At 38.2% G+C, this 26,410-nt stretch overlaps 1 protein-coding gene across 11 annotated transcripts in view; it reads right to left on the bottom strand.

Moving 5' to 3' along the window:
- Positions 1-26,410, bottom strand: part of EPHA7 (EPH receptor A7) — a 205,641-nt gene that overhangs the window by 120,983 nt on the left and 58,248 nt on the right. For all 11 annotated transcript variants that reach the window (XR_016281768.1, XM_089530707.1, XM_089530709.1 and 8 more), the window contains exons 4-5: positions 9,447-9,602; positions 8,148-8,483 (exon numbers count right to left, since the gene is read on the bottom strand). Coding sequence is in view for 10 of the 11 variants with exons in the window: in XM_089530707.1 (XP_089386833.1) it covers positions 8,148-8,483; positions 9,447-9,602 (492 nt within the window). In the remaining variant the exon portion in view is untranslated. The remainder of the gene's footprint in view (positions 1-8,147; positions 8,484-9,446; positions 9,603-26,410) is intronic.

The raw sequence follows: 26,410 nt of genomic DNA, 5'->3' as shown, positions 1-26,410 counted from the left end.
TTGGGAGTTGCAGTTGGCCTTCCACTTGCAAATATGTGCCAGCATAAATGTTTAGGTGCAAAGTGCCTGGTTTAACTTAGGAAATCTTTAAAAGAGTATTAAAATAATAATTTTTAATTTGTATTCCTATTTTCCTGCCAACAAATTTCGGATATAGATGACTAAACAAACGAGCAACAGAGTCATGACCTTTTACTAGAACCTGTGCCTGTTACATACCAATTTCAACTTTAATTATAGCACAGCACAAAATAACTATATTATGAAGCCTGAGCAATGTGGCCCTGCTGTGTCAATTATCCTGTTAAATACACCTCCTCTGCCATATCATTCCAAAATGACAAATAATCTGATCTTAATAATCTGCCATCTGCCCTCCTATTCTCAGATGATTTGGCAGTATTTTCCCCTTTTCTGACATTGCTGCTTTGTCTTCTTAGGGTTTGATGTTGTGTGGGCAGAACAAAAGCGATATAATGAGTTGAACATACCCCATAGCTCTGTCCCTTTCCTCTAAATAATTTGATTCTATCTTTACACAATGATTTGCATTTTGTGAATGCAACTCTGAGAGAATGCACTGAACAAAACCAAAACGACATTTAAAAAAAAAACAACAACTTCTGCATGATGAGTGATCCATTATTGCTTATGGCCACCTAATGGAACAGCACAGTAGCAAGTATACAGGGCACAGTCATTCTCAGATCCACACACAAAGAAGTCTCGCTGCATAAAACAACCATTTTTTGAACATGGCTCAGAACAATAGCAGTCACAAATAAGAAACCCAGTTTACACAGCTATAAATGAGGCTAAAATTTTCTTTCCCTCCACAGTACTTCTTTTTTTTAAAGGAATAGAAGTATGACACTCTCTCATTTGTTCCAAGCCTTTTTATACTCATATACATTATATTTATAGTTATCAATCATCCCCCCTAAAATATTTCCTTTCTTTTATAACATCCACAGAGAACACAAATTATATGGGAAAACTGTGTTTTAACCACACAATAACACAATGAGGTATTTTTCATTTCTTCGATATTACTAATATTATTTAAAGGGGGGAGTCCTTTATACTCTTGGTTTTGTATTTACATAGCAAAGGTTGCGTCAAAAATGTTGTTTTTTAGTGGGTAATTAATATTGTAACAGCACGTGTTGGGAAACTGAGAAACAGGATAAAATTAATAATAGTTCAATTGTAATTATTGCCCAAAAATGTTCTCAGTGTAGCTGAGCCGAAAATAATCCTGACAAAGCCTCCATCCCTGTGAACCAACACATCTATTGGGCCTACATTTAATGAGTGAACAATATCAGTCACAATAGCAGATGAGATTACTGGATGACTTTTAATGTAGACTCTACTGGTCTCAAACATTCAGAGCACAGATGAACAGTAGAAATAATGCTAGAGCTACCCTCATTTATCTCCCCATCTTGAAAGTACAGTATAGTCTTGATTATCTGACCTTCAATAATCCATCATTCAGGATTATCCGACGTCGCTGCTCAGTGATTTCTTTACATTTTCAGAGGACTATTCATACATTACAATGTTGTTACTGTAACATTACTGCAATGTTACTTTCACTGTTACTGCATTAAAACTTCAATGCATTTGCAATTCATAGTGATTTCAAGGCTTTTCTTGGACCCTCTGGATTATCCGACATTTTCGGCTATCCGACTATCAGCCTGCCTGTTTATGTCAGATAATCGAGACTCTACTGTATATCAGGAAAGAAAGATTCGTAACCATTTGTTTGTGGCCCATTCACAAATATGTCTACAAATTTGTTATAAATTAAGCTGCCCAACCCTTCATTATTACTGATATGTCTCCTGAAATGAATGAAAAAATAGATTGTGCCACAAAAATAAAATGCAACAGCAAAAAACAATAGTAGCTAAAGGAGGCACCCGCTTTGCACCATGCTACACAGAGAAATCCCTATGATACTAAAAAGTCACTCATAGCTGAACATGATCTTCACTTGGCATGGGAGGCTCTCCATCATGACCACACAACCTCTTAGTCTGTGTAGTGTAGTGAAATTACCCTATTTGTATTTTTAAACCAAACAAACATAGGGCCCCTGAAAGAGCCGGGTGAGTGCAACCACACAGCACAGGCCCACTCCAACTTTTTTCTGGTGCAAACAGAGGTGCCTTTTTTGCACTCCTGCAGCGTGTGGCATCTAAACGCTACACCGCTGGAGCATCAAAAATCTGGCTCCATGTGGGGAGTGGAGCAGTGTAACGCTGACTTCGGGGCGGCATCGGGGTGTGTGTCATGCATATTTCATGGCCCTATGCCGGCCCATACCTACAAAACCAGTTAAAGCCATCATCTACACTTCATGTTCAGTGTGGAATGACGTAATCGTGCTTTTGAAATAAAAGGAGATCTACTGTCTTTTTTCTATACCCTCTCAGGTTTTCTGTAAAATTTTCATTCAATGTGCCACAGGTTCATACTGAACAACTTCAGCTGTACCAGAAGTCCCTTTGGTCAGTTTAATTCTTTTCTACATATGGTAGTCTAAGGTATTGACAGCAAGGATGTGCAAGTCACTCAGAATGGTTCATTTGCCACAATTTCATTAAAGAGGTGTCAATAAGCAAAAATAAAAAGGAAAACAGTTCATCCACCATGAGCCTATCTGTTCACACACACAGTGCCAAACCAGGTGGAAATCAACACAAAGCTATGCTCTGAGATTAAAAACTGGAACAAAAAGAAGTTATGATATTCTGCCTTAAAGCAGAAAATGTGCATCATCACGCTAGCATATAAATACCACAGCACAAGTGCAGGAATGCAGGAAAGACCAGGCAGCATATGAAAGTGGTCTGGATCTTGCACCCTGGGAGCAGTGAGATGCAGCCACTGGCAACATTGCACACCATACAGTTTTTCGTTTAAACATACAGGTGCAAGAGTTGGCCAGCTGCACCACTGACCCACTGCACCATCAAGTTGTCACAAATCCCATGATGTGAAAGTATGACAAACACAACAGGTCGCCAATAATGCAATAAATCTATTTAATTAATGGTGATGGGGGGAAGGGGGAATATATGGGGGGGGGGCTCCATGATTATGCCTTGCCATTGTGCACCAATGCACTGTACAGGTGGTGTATTGCTTGTGCAACTGTGTGGCTGTTCACATGGGGCATCAAATAGGATGGCAGCTGGGCAGGGAAGAGGGAGGTAATTGTCATTCTCAGGTGGTATGTTCGAGCAATAGTGTGCATGCATGAGAGGGAGGCGGGTGGGGGGCCAAGAGATGTGGCTTGACATCATGTGGTGCAGACTGCCTGTGGGCGTTTGGCCCACCTTTAGAATGGGCTGTGCAGACAGCAAGATTTCCACCTGCTTTCATAAAAACTGGTATTGGCCCAATTTTCCCTGTCTGTCTGCTCAACCCGCAAGTAAGCTATAGTTTAGTGGTTTGTGAAAGAAATTATAGGATAGTGGGTTAGAAAAATATGATTCTTCCTATGTATAGTTTAGTACAGGGCTTGGCAACTTGGGAGGATCCAGGGTCATTCTCCTTACACCAGCATTTCCACATGAATCAGAGACCAAAAAGTGTGGGCTTCCTCCTCCCCTCTTTTTAAAAAGCAAATAGCTATTTTCATGGCCAAAAGATTGTTTCAGATATGCTACTATCTGGGTATCTGATCTATTAAACCATGCTTCCCTTGTTTTGAAAAACAAAACAAGAGGGACTCTAAGGCTAAAAGAATAGCCTTCAGACCGCCTGCACTCTGCAAGGCATCTAATTCCTACTGCTGCCACAGCATTATTCCTGAATTAAAATACTGTGGCTGTGATTGATGATATGCCTCTCAAAGTGCTGAACCTAAAGACTAGAATGTGAACAAAGTGAAAATGAAAGCAGAGAAACAGTTCTAAACCATGGCTTATTTGTGCAGGGGGTACTCTAATGTTTGGGGTCTAAATTCTGGTTGGTGGAAACGTAATGAGTAACGACTACATAAAAAATGTCTAGTCTCTCAATACTTCTAATCTGTCTGGATATTTTAGTGTCAGAGAATTTGTAATGAAGTCTAGGAACTAGAAATACAAGACGAAGATTCAGAAAACATTCCATATCACTAATATGTTTTATGTGAAGACTTATTTATCTTTTGCTAAAGTTAAAAGCTCTTACACAAAATTATTATCATTATTATAGATAAAAGTGTCAATTTCTTTGTGGATTTAGATATATTTATAATCCAGGGAAAAGAAATTGGAAGCATTAAATCTTCTATATATTTTGATAAGCTTATACAAACTGGCTGTTCAAGCCTAATCTTTGGTATCTGCTCTAAAGCACCTCTGTTCTTTCACAACATAAGTGTGGTTGAGCCTGATGGCAGAGCTGTAAGCGTGATACCTGTGCAAATGTACAGAAATATTCTGATTCCTGCCTTTAAACAAATTAATCATTCTTACTTACCCTCTGTTTTATACAACAATCTCTCAAAACATTTTACTGTGTGTAAAACTGCTGTCAAGTAATATTTCTTCTTATTATTTGTTTTTAAAGGAATACCAAATTACAAAGCTAAAAAGAATCACAAATATTACAAAATTTCAGTTAAAAACCTCATAGCGCTATGTAAGGATAGAAATGGTATAAAAAAATTCAGCAGTACCATTATTTTTAGGTACTGGGAGAAATTTCTGCAACTATCACAAGGTCTTGTCACTATAAAAATGAATTCAGAGACATACAAGTATGACCTTACAGTAGAAACATATATATGTCTATTCAAGAAACCATGCTGTATTCAAAGGAACCTACTGACAGATAAGTATGGAACAGAATCTCAAGGGTCAAAATTGATCCTTCCATTCCTCCCTCTAAAGCTGCAATTTTCCTCACCCCATTTCTCACCATTGAGAAATTGCAACTCATATATATACTTACTGGCTATAGAACAAAAAGTTCCCAAACCAGATATGAGAAAGAAAGGAAGGAGAAACTTTGCAGTGTTTTTTTTTTTTTTTTTTGGGGGGGGGGGGGGCTGGGATAGAAAACAAATAATAGAGTCTTGTCGGTTTCTAGTATTAGTAATGTCTGTCCAGAATCCAAAGGCTCTGTGAACACTTACCCAACAATTGCCATATGGCACAGGAAAAACAGAAGCTAGTTCCATCTCAAAATTAAGAAAAGCTACTGAAATGTACTGGTAATTGATTATATTGAGTATGCATGACAGCACATAGTCGTAGCAGAATACAAGAAGATACACGGTCCTTTTTGTGGGTGCATGATGACACGGGAAATCTATTCTTATATTCTGATTAGTTTCACCTTTGGCAATTTCAGTCAGCAATTGAGACTGTTCTATTTAGGCTATTTTTATGGGTTTTACAGACAGACAGGTTGACAAAGTAGAAGAACAATCCATCATAAAATTCTGTTTTGTTCAAAAAATCAAATTCTTCAAGGAGCTGCAATATTTGTTACAAGGAGAACATTAGGCACAGTTTGAAACAAATAATTTTGGCTCTCCCTACATTTTCTGGTGAACAGGCAAATTGTTGAGCAATCCATGTTGGGAAAGTCTAAGTACAATGCAACCACTTCTGCCCATGGATAAGATTTTTAATTAAAAACAAAACAAAACAAAGTCATTTTAAACATAAAATTATGCCTACCTATAACAGACTGTAGTTTAAGCACATGACAGAAACCTTGATATCAAATATTCTTTATTCTACTATATGCTTCTATAAAAGAAGTAAGAAATATTCTGCCTCAAATTATTAAAAATCCTATAAAGTACAGGCTGAGTATCCCTTATCCAAAAATCTGAAATCCTAAATGCTCCAAAATCCAACTTTTTCATGAGTGACTGAGATAGTGACACTTTTGATTTCTGATGGTTCAATGTACAAAAACATTAGAATCATAGAATCGTAGAGTTGGAAGAGACCACAAAGGTCATCCAGTCCAACCCCATTCTGCCATGCAGGAAATCTCAATTAAAACATCCCCGACAGATGGCCATCCAGTCTCTGTTTAAAGACCTCCAAGGAAGAAGACTCCACTCCGAGGGAGTTTGTTCCACTGTCGAACAGCCCTTACTGTCAGGAAGTTCCTCCTAATGTTGAGGTGGAATTTCTTTTCCTGTAGCTTGCATCCACTGCTCCAGGTCCTAGTTTCTGGAGCAGCAGAAAACAAGCTAGCTCCCTCCTCAATATGACATCCCTTCAAGTATTTAAACAGGCCTATCCTATCACCTCTTAACCTTCTCTTCTCCAGGCTAAACATCCCCAGCTCCCTAAGTCATTCCTCATAGGGTTTCCAGACCCTTCAACATTGTTTCATGCACAAAATTATTAGAAATAGTGTATAAAATTACTTTCAAGTTATGTGTATAAGATGTATATGATACATAAATGAATTTTGTGTTTAGACTTCTACAAGATATTATATTATGTATAGGCAAATATTCCAAAATCCAAAAAAATTCTGAAATCTGAAATCTGGTTCCAAGCATTTTGGATAAGTGAGACTCAACCTATAATTATGTATATCATCATTGTCTACTGAATTATCTTCTGTTCTTATTTCAAAGAAAAATACCTACAAGCATGTTTGCTTATAGCAGCAATATCAGTAACATATTAACTTACCAGTATAAATATTTTTTTCCTAAAATATTTGTTATAATTACCTATATCATGTGATAAAAAAATAAAAGCATTAGAAACTCTGGGCATCTACTTCCTATACATGCAGCCTTACTAACTAAAAACTGCATATCACACTATATATGGGCTACAGATGGAACATCCACAACTGGAAATATCTAGTATACTGCAAACAGAAGTGCCTGAGATCTGGCAGGAAAGGTAAGTTAAGGTCTTTGCAAGTTTCCTGTTAAATTGATAAGTCGTGCCTACTATAAATTTATCTTAATAATTTGTGTTACAGAGCAACTTCTGGATGTTCTCTAATTTATCTACACCACAGCAATTCAGATGAATAAAAAAAACAATGCTTCAGTGTTTTAAGACTTAACAGATCCCATGTGGTCTGTTGCAGTTGCTAGTCTATTTTGTACTAGTAATACAAAGTAAAATGTAGCATGAACTTGCCATACTATCGTTTTATCAGAAAGCAATTCATCATTCCACATTCCTGAATGAGAAACCTCAACATATAAAATCACTAAAACACATTTTCTCCCTTGGGTGATATGCTAGTTTTATTTTATTTTCCCTGACATTTCACCGGTCAGATTATCATAAATATAAGAAAGAAAGAATAATTGTCCCATTCTCACTGAATCTAATCATCAAATATCTGAAACTATTAAATGGGTTGGAAACATAATCTTGAGGGAAGGATGTGAATATTATTAAGTAACTTAGGATTCCAATAGGGGATTTGAACAGTTTCAGGATAAAATATAAATAGATTAGAGCTTCCAATTTTAGTTTAAAAATTCTAAGATAAAGGTACAGTAAAGAAGACAAACAAGAAACTGATTGTGTCAAGAAATTACTATCTCATTAAAATTAGATATTGCATTTTGGGTTTTACCAGGGATGTTTCTTACTGCATTAAGTAGTATGTGATAGCAAAACTGTAAGATACAATCCAATCAATATAAGCATGATGAAATCCCACTGAGGAAAGTTTGGACATACACTTAACCTGCATGTTGGAATTAATGGGGTGGCAAAAGTGCTTAACTTTGTATCCATAAAGTGAACAAAACATTAGCAATTCAGTCCAATGCTAATACAACACAGAGAAACTAACGTTAGGTTCTGGCAGAAAACACAAGTTCTAGCAATAGACAACAATTCTTTACTTTGTGGTGGCAATGTGATCTGACCTTGGTGCATGCAACAGAGCAGCAAGAGCCACTTGCATTTCGGTAATCTATTATAAGAAAGCCAACAACAACAACCCCATATACCCCCTCCTGTCACAGTAGCATCACCCAACATTGTACTAGCAAAATACTGGTGGAAAAGGAAAATTGCTGATGATATTACAGGAAAGTGTGATGAAATGTGCCACACTTTCACTGTTGGCAAATATACTTTACAATACCTCTCTTGCACATGCACCAGAATTATATTTTGATTACTTACCTGCTTGACCAGTGGTAACAGTAACAGCTGCAAAAAGCCTCTGGGAACGGCTCAAGTCAGAAACACCATTCACAGCTTCAACTTCAAAAGTATAGTTGGCATGAGCTAACAGGTCCATGACAGTGACGTAGTTGTCTGCTAATCCAGTTTGCTGGGGCATATATCCAACATTGCTCCCACAGGGAACACATTCACCCTGTTCCCAGCTGCACCTCTTGCACAATACCCTGTAGGTGACATCGTTTCTTCCTCCATTATCAGCAGGAGGGCTCCATTCCAAACTTACAGTAGTTTGGTTAATATTGAAAATAAGGTTCTGTGGTGCAGATGGAGGTCCTTCATTAAACACAAACAGAAAAATAGGGTAGGGGAGAGAAAAATCAGCAAGGGAAAATTTAGCTCATGTTTTAATTAGCTAGGCAAAAGCTTGCCAAGATATAAACTTTTCATCATATTTGCTGCATTTTACCAAAAAGCCTACTTGAATGCACTTGACAAGCAGCTTTATTTATTTTCCATTAAGGAAACAGGATAGCCACTCTCTGAATATTTACTACACCTAGCTCTAGTAGCTTTTCTTCTGTGCAATTAAAAGGATATGTTACTGCACCTCTGAAACTGACACATAAAATATTCCTCCAGTTGTATTTTGTCCCTTTTAAAAATACATGAAACAAAAACCATTTAGAAATTCCTTAACCAGTTTCAATGTAATTTACAGCAGTACTGGTGTGTTGTTTCTGGGGACTTGAAAATAAAAATAAGACAACAACAACAGTAACAGACAACCCCTTAAAAACTGGAACCATCTACACTGGTTGCTCTACTGCAGATGGAACATTAAGATGATCCCTCTACGTTTCATCAAACAACACATGCTACTCAGACCCATATTCTGGTTGTTTCTGGCAATGTGTTTCCTATGCTGTGGGGCAAAAAACAAAGAGGGGCCAAGCTCCACAGTTTCTAAGATGGCCAACTGTTTATTCAGTGGAAAAAATGGGCTCTTTAACCACTGAATAAACATTGACCATCTTAGGGCACATGGAGTTTGGCTCCTTTTTGTTTGCTGCTTGGCTACATGTTTCAGTTCCTCAACTACACTGTCCTATGTTGTGGGAACACGGAAATTATATTTAGGCATATTCCATATTTTTGCTGCCTTTGCTGCTCATTCCTAACTTCTCAAGCACACCTACTCTAATGTTGTGTGCTAGAAAAAGAGCACACACCTTACAATGTCTGTCTCTGTGGCTAGTTAAGCAACATCCTTTCTGACTGCATTCATGAATAACTCACTTGTGCAAGCAACATATGGTGGATCAGTAGGTGCTCTGTAATAGCTGTCTTCACAATCACATCGTGAAGATCCTTCCCTGTCAGAAAAACTGTGCATAGGACAACGGGAACATTGTAGATCTTGTGAAGAGGACTTGTAGAATCCACGGCCACAGGCTAAGGGAGAATGAAACAAATAAGACACATGAACATATTAATCCCATCTTGGCAGAAAGGTACAATTTAAGTTCAATAAAGACACCATTTTGAAGATGCCTCTATTTTACAGGGTCCTTGTTTTCAGGTATACACAAAACATATACTGTAGTACATATTTCATGTATGTAGTTTCCTCCCTCAGTAAAGTTGTGAACAATGACCAGGAAATTCTTTGGCTTCAAAGAGCTCCTCAGGCAAGATAACTTTCCTTAGTAATCAACTGATTAGGGATGTAATAATGCTAGTGTACCTTACTTCCTGCAAAGGTTACCTATGAAGTAGATGGAGTGTTTTGTACATAAAGGAAAATTATATATAAAAACACTAAGAAGAAAAATAGCAAGTACTAAAAATAATACAGATATATATAAATATATTTTAAAATATTGTTAATAACAACCATCCTAACAGAATGCATCTGTGCTGTGTTAGGATTTCACTTGTAAAGGGAACTTCTAGCTGTTGTAATAAGGATTTAAAAAATCAAATGCCATCATGCAAAGGACAGATGACCCTCTATGCCCCCCACCAGATTTCTATAACTGTTATGATTGTATCACTCATAGAAATGCAGCAACAATGCCAGTATTTTGTGTTCCAAGCTGTTCATGGCTCCGAACCTGCTGGCATAGGTGAAGCAGTGCAACAGTAGGAGAAAATTACCACTGGTGCTGCAGTAACTGCAGAACATAGGAAGGCATCTCTATCAAGAAACAAAGTTGCCCTGCCAGCTCCAAAGCCAGGATAAGCTTTCACTAACAACAGAGATGGCTTTCTCTTCCATCACCTCCCTGTCACTGTAGACACAAAAAAGTGCCTTACACTAACGTAACAGAGCACTATGATTGCAGCAGTCACAAAACCACCACACTGACTGCAGCTCTCATTTTGCTTTTAGCTGACCGAGTTTACATAATATTACATATACATACGTAAGAGACAACTGGTGATCTGCATAAAAAATGCAAATAGTACAATCAGTCATTATTACAATGCAGATTATCAGGTTTTGAGGAAGGAGAAGAAAAAAGAATCTATTTGTAGCTTCATTCCTGGTTAATATCTTTGATTCAGCTGTGTGTATTAAATGAAAAAATGGAATGCAAATAAGGAGATCAAATGCAAAAATGAACTATGTAACACTCATTATAAAATTATTTTCAGTATTATCAAGTTAATAACAGCATATGAAATAAATGTACTTGCATGTTATGTGCCCTTTTGTTTACTGCTGAAAGAAACTGGAATTATCTTATTTTTTATCGCCAAATTCTCTCAAAATGGCAACAAACAAAACCATTTATAAAATCTAGCAAAGTGCCTTTTTAAAAACAAAAACAAAAAAGGTAAAAATAGTTTGGGTGGGATGATTTGTAAGCCAATGCAGAAAGTGTGGCTAAACTGGGAGAAACATGATCAAAGACTGAAGTGTCATTAACTTGGCCTCTTATTCAAATGGCTCCAAAAACTTTCTGCACAATTTTATCTAGGGCTTCTTGTTTATATTTACATAACATTTTCCTTCACCTTCCTCTGCACACTGTATTCAGAATTCCTCTACTTTTCTAGGCAGAATTAAAATATTTTTCCCATTGACGATACTAATCTCAGTGAATTCAGACATTCACTATGCTACTAGTAGTAGTGACAAGAGTTTTTAAAAATGATTTACTAGCTAAGAGTTGACTTACTAGGTTCCTGTTAATCTAATACATTTAGTTTAGTTGGGGGAGAGCCAATGTGGTATAGTGGTTTGAGTGTTAGATTAGCACTCTGGTAGACCAGAATAAAAATCCCTGAAAAGACATGAAAGTCTCACTTTCTCAGGAAGGCATTAGCATACATCACCTGAATAAATCCTGCCAGGAAAACCCTAAAATAGAGTAACATAAGTCAGTGTTGTTGTGTACTGTTGTTGTTGTGTGCCTTCAAGTTATTTCCAATTTATGGTGACCCTAAGGCAAATCTATTCCAGGGTTTTCTTGTCAAGTTTCTTCAGGGGGGATTTGTCATTGCCTTCTTCTGAGGCTGCGAGAATGTAACTTGCCCAGAGTCATCCAGCGGGTTTACATACTGAGCCGGGATTTGAACCTTGGTCTCCAGAGTCATAGTCCAAACTCAAACAAACTGCTACCCCACACTGACTCTCCTAGGACACACAGACACAAAAAAAGGTTTAGTTGGGATTAACAAATTGATTTAACCCTAAGACATATCTACATCACCATTTAATGCAAGGAAGGATGATGTAATCACAAAGCTACAAATTCCAGAATTCCAAGACAGTTAAAAGCAGTAGCAAACTGCTTTATTTCTGCAGTGTATCAGCCACACATGATTACCTGTTTCACTATAGCTATTACTGATGTTTATTATGTTGTTTTATATCTTCATGTGATTTGTCTTAAAAAAACTGTTAGTTTTTTGATTAACTGATTAATTAAATTTAATAACCAATTTATTCTGCTTTTATTAATCATCTTGGAAGACTCTGAGTAAAATAAATAAATAATGCAAATATTTTAAATAACAGACAGATGACACAACATTTAGTTGAGGACAGGTGGGGGAAACCCAAAATATAACTCAATACGCACTGAACATGGTGGAATCTTGACTGGATAGGAAAAGAAAGGAGAAGAGTCAAAGGCTTTCATGGCCGGCATCCATACTTTTGTTGTGGGTTTTTCGGGCTATGCGGCCATGTTCTAGAAAAATTTCTTCCTGACGTTTCGCCAGCCACAGATGCTGGCGAAACGTCAGAAAATAATTCTTCTAAAACATGGCCACATAGCTCGAAAAACCCACAAAAAACAAAGGAGAAGAGTGCCAGAACATGAAGGATTGAAAGAGAGCCAAGAGACAGCCCTCTGAGTAAATGGAAAGGTAATTTCCTGTTTTTCCATGTTAAGTAATGTCCCCAGGGATGGAAATGAAAGAACAATGTGAGGAAATGCAAAATTAGCTTGCCTAGAATTCCTTCTCTGCGCTTTCTAACTTTGTTATCATCAAATATGATTTATATATTTTTTCCCATCAGAAAGCACCAAATAATGCAAATTTCTAAGCCTTGGAATAACTATGGAGTAACTGACAGCCCTTAATGGAAAATCCCACTGAATACATGGGGGCAGGATTTGAATGGTTTACAAGATTACAATACAAGAAAATTACAACTGAGGCATGAGCATAACTGGTGCAAGCAACATCTAGTGGAATGAAATGACAATAAGAACAAGTTGTGTATGAAGTAATGCAACATCTTCCATAAGCAAAATGAAAGATTTGATGTTTGTGCCTGGACAAGAATAATAAGATTTCTGCAAGCAGTGAGAATCCTGAACTAGCAGAGTGAAATCACCTGCCATACATTTAAAGCCATAACCTATGGATATTTCCTCTTAAAGTGGAAGTTAGTTCTTAGTGAACATGCATAGAATGGGATGCCCTTACTCTGCACATGAAATGTTTATTAAGGAACAGCATTTGGGTAATTACATGTGTCATCTAAAAAAAAAATGCTTCTCTTAAAGTCTATAAATTATGTGATCATTTAAGTTGTTAAATCGTAAAGCAAACTCAAGCAACATTATGGACACATAAAAGAGCATCTGGTATTAAATAATGTTTGTAAACCCAACAAATTGCAAGTGAATATCTGCAAAAGGATGTCTGAAATTATGAAAGCATTGTTCCAAGTTGATCTGAGCTTTCTTAATTTTTTGAGCCACAAAGAAAAAATTCAACCATAGGAACAAAGTATATTTTTTTGTTCCAGTTGTCTTACATGTACAGAAATATTTTATTTATTTAAAAAATATGCCCCATGCTACGTCAAGAGATCTCAGGGCGCTTTCCAGATTAAGCAGACTAACAATAGTGAAACAGTTTACACAAGTTAAAACATATCCAATAATATAATGAGTTAAAACAGTTTTTTAAAATTAAAAAAATTAAAAAAAACTATAATAGGCTTTGGGTTGAATTAATGAGGTCCAAAGGCTCTGGTGAACAGACAAATTTTAACTAGGCACTTGAACGATAAAGAGTGTTGGCACGAGTCAGGCCTTTGGAAGGAGAGCATTTCACAGTTGGGATGCCAAAGCTGAAAAAGTCCTCTCCCATGTCCCAACAGGATATACAGTGGGCCCTTCATATCTGCTGGGCTTTGGCTACCCCAGGGATACCAAAATCCATGGGTGCTCGAGTCCAATTACATACGATGTATACAATTATATAAAATGGCAAAAATCATGGTGTTGGTTTTTTTTAATTTCAAAAAAAAAAAAAAAAATCAAGGTGGATGGTTGAATTCATGAATGCAGAATCCATGGATACAGAGGCTGACTGTATTGACTTCACTGGTGTGACACAGAAGAAGCCTTCTCAGCAGATCTTGATCTTATAGTAGAAACTTATGGAGAAGGCACTCCCTCAAGTATTGAGGTCCCAAGTTTAGGGCTTTCAATGACATCCCAAGCACCTTGAATTCAGACAGAAAATGTATTAGCAGCCACTACAACTGTTTAATACTGGCATTACGCACTATCTATATGATATTCTATTCAGCAGTTTCCGAGTCACCTTCAAGAGCAGTCCCATATAGAGTGCAGTGCCATAGTCTAGTCAGGAGAATACCAGTGCTTGGACTACTGTGTCTAGGTTATTTATGTCTCTTTGTTATTGGAATTCAGCTTCAGTTTATTGGCCCTTATCTAGCACATCACAGCATCCAGGAACTGGTCCAACATCTGCACAGACCCAGCAGACTTTGATGACCCAAGAGTAGATCCCAGTGTTATCAGGATAGTGATGGCATCCCACTCCAAACCCTATTATGACCTTTCCCAGTGGCTTGAGATAGATATTGAACAGCATCAGGGAAAGATGGAATCCTGTATCCCACAGCTTAATCGCCATGGAACAGGAATCCCCCAATGCTATTCTCTAGAACTGGTCTTCCAGGTAGGAATAGAACCACTGTAGAAGAGTGCCTCTTACTCACATCCCACAGAGCTATGACCAATGGTATCAAATGCTGCTGAGAGAAGATCAACAGGATAGCACTCTCCTGCCTTTTCCCTGGAGTAGGTCATCAATAAGAGCAATTAAAACTATTTCAGTGCCAGCTGAACCAGTGCCAGCTGATTTTCTTTTCAAATTCTTTGGTGTGCACCATTATATCCATTGTATGTTTGCAATATGATCCCTAGTGCCTCTTCCTTTCTTTAATCAAGTGTGGACATCTAGCTTTTGTTGCAACATATATGGTAAAAGTTTTTGTTGTAGAATTTTGGGCAACATTTTGCTTGTATGGAAGATTAATGCAATGGTCCTATGGTTGCTGCAGCCCCTGGTGTCTCCTTCTTGGGGGATTGGAACATAGTGTTCCCAGTCTGTGGGCCATTCTTTTCTTTTCCATATTGGTTGACAGAATTTAGTTAGAACTAGAGTAGATTCTGTCTCTGTAACATGAAGCAGATCTACTGGTATACCTGACAGTACAGTGCGCCCTCCCCTTATGCAGGGATCCATTCCAGATCCCTCCACGTAAGGGGAATTCCGCATGTACTGGAACCCCATTAGAAGTAATGGGGCTTGTGCCCGTGGTGCATGCCCCATTACTTCTTCCGGGGCATGTGAGGGGCTTTTCCGGCACGGCTTTCAGCATATGCTGAAAGCTGCATATGCCATGCCCACATAAAATGCAGGTGCACTGTATATTTCTCCAAATAGCTTTGAGTGCAGCTTCCACATCACTTTCTAAAATTGTTGGTTCATCAAATGGCTCTTCCTTGAATGAATCTGTCACCTTGTCATCTCTGTATAGTTCTTCAGTATATTGTTTGCATCTTCTTTTTATTTCTACTTGATCATGTAATGTGTTCCCCTGTTGGACATCCCCATTCTTGATTTATATTTGCTTTGATTTCTAAGATCTTGTGGAAGAATAATAGAATCATAGAGTTGGAAGAGACCACAAGGGTCATCCAGTCCAACCCCATTCTGCCATGCGGGAAATCTCAATCAAAGCATCCCCGAAAGATGGCCATCCAGCCTCTGTTTAAAGACCTCCAAGGAGGGAGACTCCACCACACTCCAAGGGAATGTGTTCCACTGTCCAACAGCCCTTACTGCCAGGAAGTTCCACCTAATGTTGAGGTGGAATCTCTTTTCTATAGCTTGCATCCATTGTTCCTGGTCCTAGTCTCTGGAGCAGCAGAAAACAAGCTTTCTCCCTCCTCAATATGGTATCCTTTTAAGTATTTAAATAGGGCTATCATATCACCTCTTAACCTTCTTTCTCCAGGCTAAACATTCCCAGCTCCCTCAGTCGTTCCTCATAGGGCATGGTTTCCAGACCCTTCACCATTTTAGTTGCCCTCCTTTGGACACACTCCAGTTTTTCCACATTCTTTTTTAATTGTGGTGCACAGAACTGGACAAAATATTCCAGGTATTCTCTTGTACTTCCTTCTATTTCTCTGCATTGATTATTACTTTTTAAAATGACATATGTCCTATATTCAGACATTTAATCTGAATCCACAGTTTTTTGCCACATCATAGCAAACTAAGATTAAGTAAGCTGTGTGACGTTTTTGGTATGAAAAATATGGGCTTGAGTGAAGCTTGGCAATGACTCCAATAACACATGGTTCAAGGAAAGAAATCTTAATGCTTATTATTATATAGCCAGAATTCCAGAATAGGTCAACAAAACAATCAAAACTTCCCTATGCAGCATGCTTAGTTAAACCATTTATGAACAGCTCATTTGGCCCTTTCAAGTGACTGGTCAGGTCATTCTGACCTGCTTTAGAATGAAGTGTGAAAGCACCCTCAGGTTACATTAGAAAAAAAAATGTCAGTTAGATGGTGATTATATGCACAAAGTGTGTAGCAGATTTTTTAAAATGCTTCTGAGAATGTGATTCTTAAGAGTTAGCATGTCTATGATTATTAAAAAGTTTACTTTGCGGCAAAGACAACCCTAATGTCAAGCAAGACTAAGGTGCACAATGAAGTTTCATGTTGTACTCAACACAGGCTAGAAAACAAATATTGAACTTAAATGCCTATCTCTTGCTTTAAAAAGAGATGCCAGCAGAAAATATGTATTTATTCTTCTTTTCTGTTTTTTGTCTTTTGTTTTTATTGGGGGTGGGGGTTAATGTCTTTAGCTGGGATATGAAATGTATTAGAATAGGTGTTGAGCTGGTATCACAGCATACCCCAATTCATATCAAAGGCGGACTATGTGTCCACTTGTTCATTTTTAAAAACTGAAAATTAGTGCATCAGGGATCAAACTCATTGGGATAGAGCCACAGTTCAGTGGAAGACCAGAAGCTTTGCATGCAGAAGATTCCAGGTTCTGCTGCTATGTTTAGCTCCACACATTTCCAGGCACAACTGGAAAATATTTCTGTCTGAACAATCATGAAAATGTTGCCTGTTAGTGTAGAAAATACAGGGCATAATGACTCCGCATAATGCAAATTCTCAAAGTTCTCTTACTCTCTCTTCTACACACAACCTTTCCATGTTGCGTTATCCTCTAACAGGAAAATGTTATATAGAGTGAGTAGCATTAGATCCTGAAAATATGATTTCATTCTGAAGTGCACTTCCAGTGGTTCACTTTATCATACATTTACTGGTAAATTATTTCTGTGACTTTAAGGACACATCCAGGCCAAATTTGAAAGATATATCCAAAATTGTGCTTGACAACCACTACCACCACCACCCATCAAGAAAGAGAACTCTTGTCAGGAATGTGGAGAGCATGATGAAGAAAGAGCATGCAAAAATGGGGTGGTTCAGTCTGAGCTCTACAGATAAAGAGGCAAAACCAGATGGGTGGAAGCCACCCCTTCTGAAGATGGGTTGGGGCTGTGGTGAATACATGCTGCAACCCCAATCCACCTTTTTCCTAGCCAAAAAAGGAGAGCCAGTCTGTCCGAGCTCAAAATGTTCTTTTTTCTGCAAAGCATCTGGGAGAAGGAAGCCTAAGTCCTCATTCCAAACAAGGAATCATCGAAACAAAAGGTAGAGTTAACTTCATAGCCTCATTAGGAGATAATGATTTCACTTGGATAATTTTATCACTTGTATAAAATTAAAGCAATGCACTTGATGTACACACTGTCTCCATCTTGGAAGCCTTCGTCAATGGGTAGAATGTGTAGGGAGGTTTTGCATATGTATACATATCCACGCTTCTGTGCATTGTACATGTAAATACAGTACAGATTCATTTTCATATTCCCCATTCAGAAGATTTATTTTGCTAGTGATCACTCACTGATGAATTCAAACACTGACAAGTAAGGTGAAAAATCAGAGGATCAGGCAGAACCTTGATTCTCCTCTATAGTATTCTTTCATGAATGAAGATATATAGCTGCAAATAGTTTACTCATACTACATATTAAATGTAATGCTCCCTAGCTCTAAAGCAGCATGCCTTCTGAATTTGACAATTAATACAGAAAGGGATACATATACTGAGGACAATACAGGAAAAGATATACTACTGTTGTTGCTACTATTGCTTTATTTCAAAAGGGTATTTCGAGCAATATTTCAATTTACTTGTGAGTTTTCTTAACCACCACAATTCCTAAGTACCTGTCATATTTATGTGTAAAGTTCTGCAATTGAAAACCGAAAGCACAGCTTGAAAACAATTCTTCCACTGCTAGTGTTGCTGACCTCATCTTGGATGGACAAACTCAGAATCCAAACGTTAATCCTACTGACAGCATCTCAGTGGAAATAATTACAAAAGTCCCAAATCCAGACATTGGTGTACACACACACACACACACACACACACACACACACACACACTTTCAAACTAAAAATGAACAGCAGACAAGGTAGGTAGAAAAAAAATATGTATGGTGCAATAATTAAAGCTTTATGAGCATTCTACAGCATTTAGCTATCACAATTATTCTGCAACCCGTGCCAATATGACACAGGAGAAACAAGAAATGTAAACTTTGACCAGCTGAAGAACATATGATTATAGAAAATACACATCTGTTTAAAAGAAAACTGTGGGAGGCAGGGAAAGATATTTCAGGATTATATTATCTGTATCCTGGGTTTAATGATGTCATTATGACTGATTTTACTATTCTGGTGGAATCTTCACTGAATATTAAAATTATGCTCTATCACTTCAAGGACATATAAATAAAATGTGGATGTAATGGATACATGTTAAGTTAACACAATGTTTGCTAATAAATTTCAGAGCTGGGCGGAAGAAACTAGGGGGAAAATAGAACATGGGAGATATTATTGTCCTAGAGACTCCTTTCTATTATAATTCTCAGCCATCATGACAATGTCAGATACTGCATTTTTTTTCCATTTTTAACAAAGATGTCATCTGTTATGTTTTCATTGGCACCTAATATATATAGTTCTGATATATATAAGGGTCCCAGACTGCTATATTTTGCTTGTCTAACTACTATGCAGTGATAAATGTCTAGCTTTAAAATGTGTTTACTTTATCTTGCCAATGTTTCTTTTAAACTGCAATAGTGTCTGAAGACTATGTGAGCTTCCATCAAAGAATTACATTGTATGGTTAGCCAAAGTAAACACAAGACTTTTAATGGTTCCTCAGCAACAGTGTGAATGACATCTTCAAATAGGACTGTCCTCTGGCTGCATACCATCACCAGCTCAATGTTTGCTGTTGCCTGTCAAGAATCTCTCAGAGTTGTTATTCCCCTCCACCCAATAATACGCTGGCTGTCATGTGTGTCCCTAATGTCTTTCAAGATTTCCTCTCTATTGTTCACACAAAAGAAAAGTGGCCAAACTTGGAAAAGCTTTGTTTTAGTTTTAATTGTAAAAATATGAAGCTAGGAAATGTATTAGTTTAATATTTCAGTTTTTCCCTGTTCTTCCCCAGTGCAAGTGTAATGCTCCTATTTTAGTTCTGTTTTAATTAATAATAATTTTAGCTCACCCATATTCTGTAGCAAATAGTACAAATTGTCATGGGTACTCCAAAATTTGGGAAGTAGAGACAGCAGCACTCAAAGCAATTGGGAAGAACAAATCACCAGGAACACAGAACATACCAATAGAGCTGCTACAACCCACAACAACAAAATCAAGCTCTGTTCTGACTAAAATATGTCAATCAATATGGACAAACAATATGGCCCACAGATTGAAAGCAATCAATTTACATTCCTATACACAAAAAAAGGAGACACAAAAGACTGCAGTACAGTGGGCCCTCCCATTATGTGGGGATCTGTTCTGGATCCCTCCGTGCAAGGGGAAATCAGCGTATGCTGGTGCCCCAGAGGAATTAATTATGGGGCTCATGCCCGCAGTGTACAACAGCACAACGGTGTGACCACGCCATGGATGCACACCCCATTAGTTCTTCGTGGGCACACAACGGGCTGTTCCGGTGTGGCTTTCAGCGTATGCTGAAAGCCGTGTATGGCGCACCTGCGTAAAACGTGGGCACACTGTTATTACAGGACCACTGCACTAATTTCTCACACAAAGTAAAATAATACTGCAAATCTTGAAGTATAGACTCCTACCATATAAAGAATGAGAGATCCCAGAGATGCAAACAGGTTTCAGGAAAGGAAGAGACATTAGACGGCTATATGATGGATAGTGGAGTGCACAAGGGAATTCCAGAAGAAAATCATCAGGTCCTTTCTCATCTACAGCAAAGTATTTGACTGCATAGATCATAAAAACTTATGGCTTGCTCTTAGAGGAATGGATATGCCACCACACCTGATTGTCTTGATGTGCAACCTATACTCAGGACAACAGACTGCAGTCAGAACTAAACACAAAGAAACAGAATGGTTCCCTATCAGCAAAGGAGTCGGGCAAAGCTGCATTCTCTATTTGTTCAATATGTACAGCGTGACCGCTCCATATGCGGGCGTGTCATACACGGCTTCTGGTTTACGCAGAAGCCACACTGCTATTAATTGAATGGTATGCGCCCAAAGCACATGCATACCACACCGCCATGAGCATGAACTCCACTGTATTTAGAAAATATCATATGCAGAGCAAGCCTAGAGTCAGAAGCAGGAGAAGTGAAGATCAGAGGAAGAAACATTATTATTATTATTATTAATAATAATAAAATTTATTTATATACCGCCTTTCCAAGAAGATCAAAGCAGTTTACAAAATTACAATTAACAACCTAAGATACACAAACAACACTGCAATACATCAGAAAATTACAAAGACCTCGAACAAATACTAAAGAAAGTCAAAGAAGAAAGTGCTAAGGTAGGCTTAATGCTGAATATTAAGAAAATAAAAATAACGAACACAGAAGAACAATATGAATTTATCCTAGATAACAATGAAATAGAAACAGTCAAAAGAATTCCCATACATACTTTGGATAAAATACTGACCAAAATGGAGACTGCAGTCAAGAAATAAGATGACTAGGAATGGGAAGGGCAGCGATGAAAGAACTAAGGATAAAGATATACAACGAAACATTAAATTTAGAATCATTCAATCTGTTGTATTCCCCATCACCAACCATGTATGTTGTTATGTGAGAGCTGGACAGTGAAAGAAATGGATAAAGAGAAAATCAACTCCTTTGAGATGTGGTGCTGGAGAAGAGTTGAAAATACCGTGGACAAAAAGACAACAAATGGGTTCTTCAACAGATAAAGCCTGAAATGCCCCTAGAAACCAAGGCAGATTCCACACCGCCCAAAAGTATGTGCTCGGCACGTACTAGGGTTAAGAAGGGGCGTCCTTTCCGGACGCCCCTAATCCTAGTACGTGCCGAGCACGTAGAAAATGGTGGCGCCTATTCTACATGGGTGCTGCCATTTTGACATAGCGGACACTTAGCGTCCACATGTCTTGGCGCCATTATGATGCACCAATGGCACTTTGTGATGTCATAATGGAACTGCAAAAAAGAAGCCGCTTTTACAGCTTCTTTTTGCTGCGCGGAGGAGCCGTGCAGTTTGTCCACTGCGGCTCCTTCGCACAGCAAACACCAGCGCCGGATAATCACCTGTGATGAGCACCTATGATAATCACCTGTAAAGCACCTATGATAATCAAATTGGGCTGTCATACTTCGGCCAAATGATGAGAAGGCACAACTCATTAGAAAAGACAATAATGCTGAGAAAGGTTGAGGGTAGTAAAAAGAGAGGAATACTGCAAGCCAGATGGCTAGACTCAATTAGGGAAGTCATGGGCATGAAACTGCAAGACTTGAGCAGAGCAGAGGAAGCCAGGGGGTCTTGGAGATGTCTCATCCACAGGGTCACCATGAATTGAAGTTGACTAGCCTAAAGTTAGGATCATCTAAACCATGGTATTCACCATTACCATGAACTGGACAGTAAAGAAAGCAGATCAACTCATTTGAGATGTGGCACTGGAGAAGGGTTCTGACAATACCGTGGACGGCCAAAATGACAAACAAATGGGTCCTAGCCTGAACTCTTCCTGGAGGTCAGGATGACTAAAATTGAGGTTGTTGTACGTTGTACACACCACAGAGTCTGAGTTGGAAGAGACCACAAGGGTCATCCGGTCCAAGTCCCTGTCATTCAGGAACACACAATCAAAGCACTCCCGACAGATGCCCATCCAGACTCCTCCAAAGGAGACTCCACCACACTCCAAGAGAGAATGTTCCACTGTCAAATAGCTCTTACTCTCAGAAAGTTTTTCCTAATGTTGAGGTGGAATCTCTTTTCCTATAGTTTGCAACCACTGCTCCAGGTCCTACTTTTTGCAGCTGCAAAAAACAAACTTGCTCCACCATCTGTAAGACATCCTTTCAGATATTTAAACAAAAAGAAGGAAAGACTCATTAGAAAAGGCAACGATGCTAGGAAAAACGAAAGGCAGCAGAGAGAAACAAGCCAGATGGCTGGATTGTTAGGGGAGACCACAGGCCTGTGCCTACAGGACCTGAGCAGAGAAGTAGAGGACAGGGCTCTTAGAGATGTCTCATCCACAGTGTTGCCATGAGTTGAGGTTGGCTCCTAGGGCAGCTAATGACAACAACAAACCTAGACTCCATCAATCAAGGAAGCCAGGACCTTGAGTCTGCAAGATATGAACAGGGTGACTTGGAGGTCTCTCATTTATGGAAGACCTTGAGTCTGCAAGATATGAGCAGGGTGACTTAGAGGTCTCTCATTTATAGGCCTAAGTGAACCTGACAGCAAATAACAACAAACATACAAATCACCATAGTTAGCATATACTATTTCCCCTAACTCCATGATGGCTTTGTCTCAACTAAGCTAAACTAAACTAAATCCTAATTCCATTATTTGCCTCCAAGGCAACTGGAAATCTTTTTTTAAAACAATGGACTCAAATCACAGCCTTAAGAGCCACACTAAAGTTTAGCTGTTACCCACAAACTGAGTTTATGCCAAAAAAAATTCACATGAATAATGAGAACTATGAAACAACAGATACAATGGGGTGAATCAGTTAAAAATGGCCTCTTGTAATGTAAGCTCCTGAATAAAGAAAGCAATAAGGTAAGCTGGTGTTTTTAAGAGGCTCTGTCACAGTACATTTGAATTAGATTTTTAATTTAATTTTTCTGTAGTAATGTTTAACAGCAACTCAGCAAGAAATAAATCTGGAGAGCTTAGGCATAATAATAAACAGAAGCAGACATGTCTATAGGCTTTCCAATTGAAATGTAATTAAAATTGCTTAATATCAGATTTTTGTTTCTTTTGGAAAGTGGCTTGCCCCAACTGCTCCAGCAAGCTTTTACCCAAAGGAGGAGGGGAAAACACATAAACCTCAGTATTACAGTACAGAATTAATGTAGCTTGACATTGTTATAACTGCCATGCCATGGAATCCTGGGATTTGTAGTTTGTTGTGGCATCAGAGCCCTCTGACATAGAAAGTTAAATATCTCACAAAAGTATAAATCCCAGAATTCCATAGCATTGAGCAATGGCAGTTAAAGCGGTGTCAGACTGCATTAATTCTGCAGTGTAGACACAGCCAATAAAAATGTACAGTTATAAAGCCTTCTAGAATTTGAAGGTGTTTGTACTTGACCACTATGTATTCATTGCAACAGGGTTTTCAAAATGATGTTGTTATGTTTATATATCTCTACTGCATTATTGTGATGAAACAATGTGGGTTACGGTTATTTTAGGGTGTTTTTTAAAAAATAAAATAATGAAATTCCAAGACATTTCCCCTTATGTAAGCTTTTCCATGTCGTTTTATAGCATTTCAGATTGCTCTGAAGACATTATCTCAGTATTATTATTATTCGTGTTTTAGGTGGAGTATGAAATGAAGCATTAGTGGCTTGCCTACAGCCATACACAGAATTCTCTGCTAAGACAAAATTGAACTAGGGACTTCAAAATCATAGCTCATCTTCTTAGCTGCTATCCCAGAGCTGTGTTTTTAAAAAGTGTAAATTATTGGCTAACAACTACATCTGATCAACCACAGAGCTATGATAACCACTGTGCTATGGTTGGGGGAAAGTGTTTACAATATTCTGCTTTTTTATCAGTAAACAGAAGATACATTATAATATATAAAAGAAACTCATGCACGTGTTTATCCACATGTTTGTGAATCTATCTAAAAATTCTGAAATGATGTAACTTATTACAGTTAATGGAAAAAAGAGATTAAAACCTGAACAAAAACAACCTATGTATGGTTGTGGCATGGGAAATGTTGATATCAGAATGACAGGTTTATTTGCTGCAATTTTTTTTCTAGAAGAGGGCAAACCCAGAAACTCATACCTCTGCAGTTCTAAGTAGTGGAGCAAGAGTCACTAAACTATGAAATGAAGCTGTCTCTGCTAATTGCACACCCAGATCATCAGTAATCTATCTCAGCTGATAGTGTATCAAATCTGCCTGGCTGAACTTGAGGATTTGGCAATGTCACTTTCCACTAAGTATAACACAGAGAAGGAAATGGGAGGGCACAGAAAAGTACCCGTCTGAAACGATAAAAGAAAACACAGAGGAAAAACAGATGACAGATTGTGAAGACAGAGCAATCACAGATGGAGTCCAGGTGGAACAGGTCAAATAAAATTTTCTAAATGTGTTTATTTCCATACTTACACTATATCCTAGGTGTTCAAATGTTCAACAAGGATCTGATAAGATAGTGTATTTGTACATGTGCCTGAACAAGCAAAACATCTTCTACTCAAAAAGGACCTATCCATAAATAAGAAATACCGTAATATGCATGACTAGAAAACATAAATACAGTACAGACCCACAGCATTTACAACTGATTAAAGAGTAAAACTAACACAAATGTCTTGACTGGAATAACCAAAAACCTTCTGAAATTAAAGTAGAGATTTCCATGAATACAATCACCAGGAAATTAATTACAGTCAGCCCACCTCTTGTTCCAAACCACCACCACCCCACATAAAGAGAATTGAGGGTTTGCTCAAATCTCATTAAGGACAATGGGATGCACTCCCGTAGCATGCCCTATTGTTTCTACTGGGGCTTGCCTTCCGAGCGAGCTCATGTCCATGGAAGGCAAGCCCGTGGAAGGTGCGGGCCAACTATATATTGAATATTTAAAAGCCCCCCCTCCCCTTATATAAATATGATTTCCACATAGTTTCTTGCAATGGAAAGAAAATTGGTAAAATTATTTATTGCTTTGTCCAAGAACAAAATTAGGGGGAAAGAATTATATCCCTAATGGTAGTACATCTTTAGCATATCCTTCATGTCTGCTGGACCAGCTGGTTCCAGTGCTGGAGTATCAGAATATATTCACCCTTCCACATTCACTGGGGTTAGGGGTATAAGGCCCCCATGAATGTACAAAAACTTCAAACAACAAAAACATAATGCTTTTACTTGAGAAAACACCTCTCTAGGAACCTCGAGATTCTAGGTCCTCCAGTGCAACTCTGTGGTCAACATCTGCCAGACATGGACCATAGAATTGGGCTGGAGGAGCTACAAATGTCTAGTGAAGTGTTCGCTCTAGAAATCTCTCTAGGAATCTCTAGGTCCTTCAGTGCAACTTTTGGTTAAAGTTGACCATAGAGTTGCACTGAAGGACCTAAATATTACTTTCTGTTGTTAACTGCCCTCAAATCGATCTCAACCAACAATGAGAATATATTAATAAATTCCGTGAATAATCATATCTGTAAAAGTCAAAGCGGCAAATGTGAGAGACAAGCGGACCCTAATGTTCTTACTAAAGTTTGATCAGAACACTGCATACCATGATAACCTAAATCAGATCAAGGAACTTTAATACAAGTTCCATCCTCAACTGTAAGGTGGCAGGTGATCCGTTGTTGTTGTGTGGCTTCCAGTTTTTGATTTATGAGGACCCTAAGGCGACCGTATCATGGGGTTTTCTTGACAAATTCCTTCAGAGGGGGTTTGCATTGTCATCCTCTTGAGGCTGAGTGTGTGTGACATGTCAAACGTCACCCAGTAGGTTTCCATGGCCAAGATGGGATCCAAACTCTGGCTTCCAGAATCCTAATCCAATGCTCAAACCATTATGCCACGCTGGCTCTTGAGATGATCCATATACATTGTTTATTTCAAACGTCAATGATTTTGCATAAAACATAGATATAGCACAGCATTTAGAGAGATGTCATTCTTTTTAAGAACAATTACACCATAAAATAAGCTCAAGGAAGCACAAATAACTGTAAGGCTACAAGACAGGCT

The sequence above is a fragment of the Sceloporus occidentalis genome, unplaced genomic scaffold (assembly GCF_023333645.1).
Source record: "Sceloporus occidentalis isolate IW3139 unplaced genomic scaffold, rSceOcc1.0.p SCAF_6, whole genome shotgun sequence".
In the NCBI taxonomy this organism is placed as follows: domain Eukaryota; kingdom Metazoa; phylum Chordata; class Lepidosauria; order Squamata; family Phrynosomatidae; genus Sceloporus; species Sceloporus occidentalis.
Note: the sequence above shows the minus strand (reverse complement) of the source record. Positions and strands in the feature narration are given on the sequence as shown.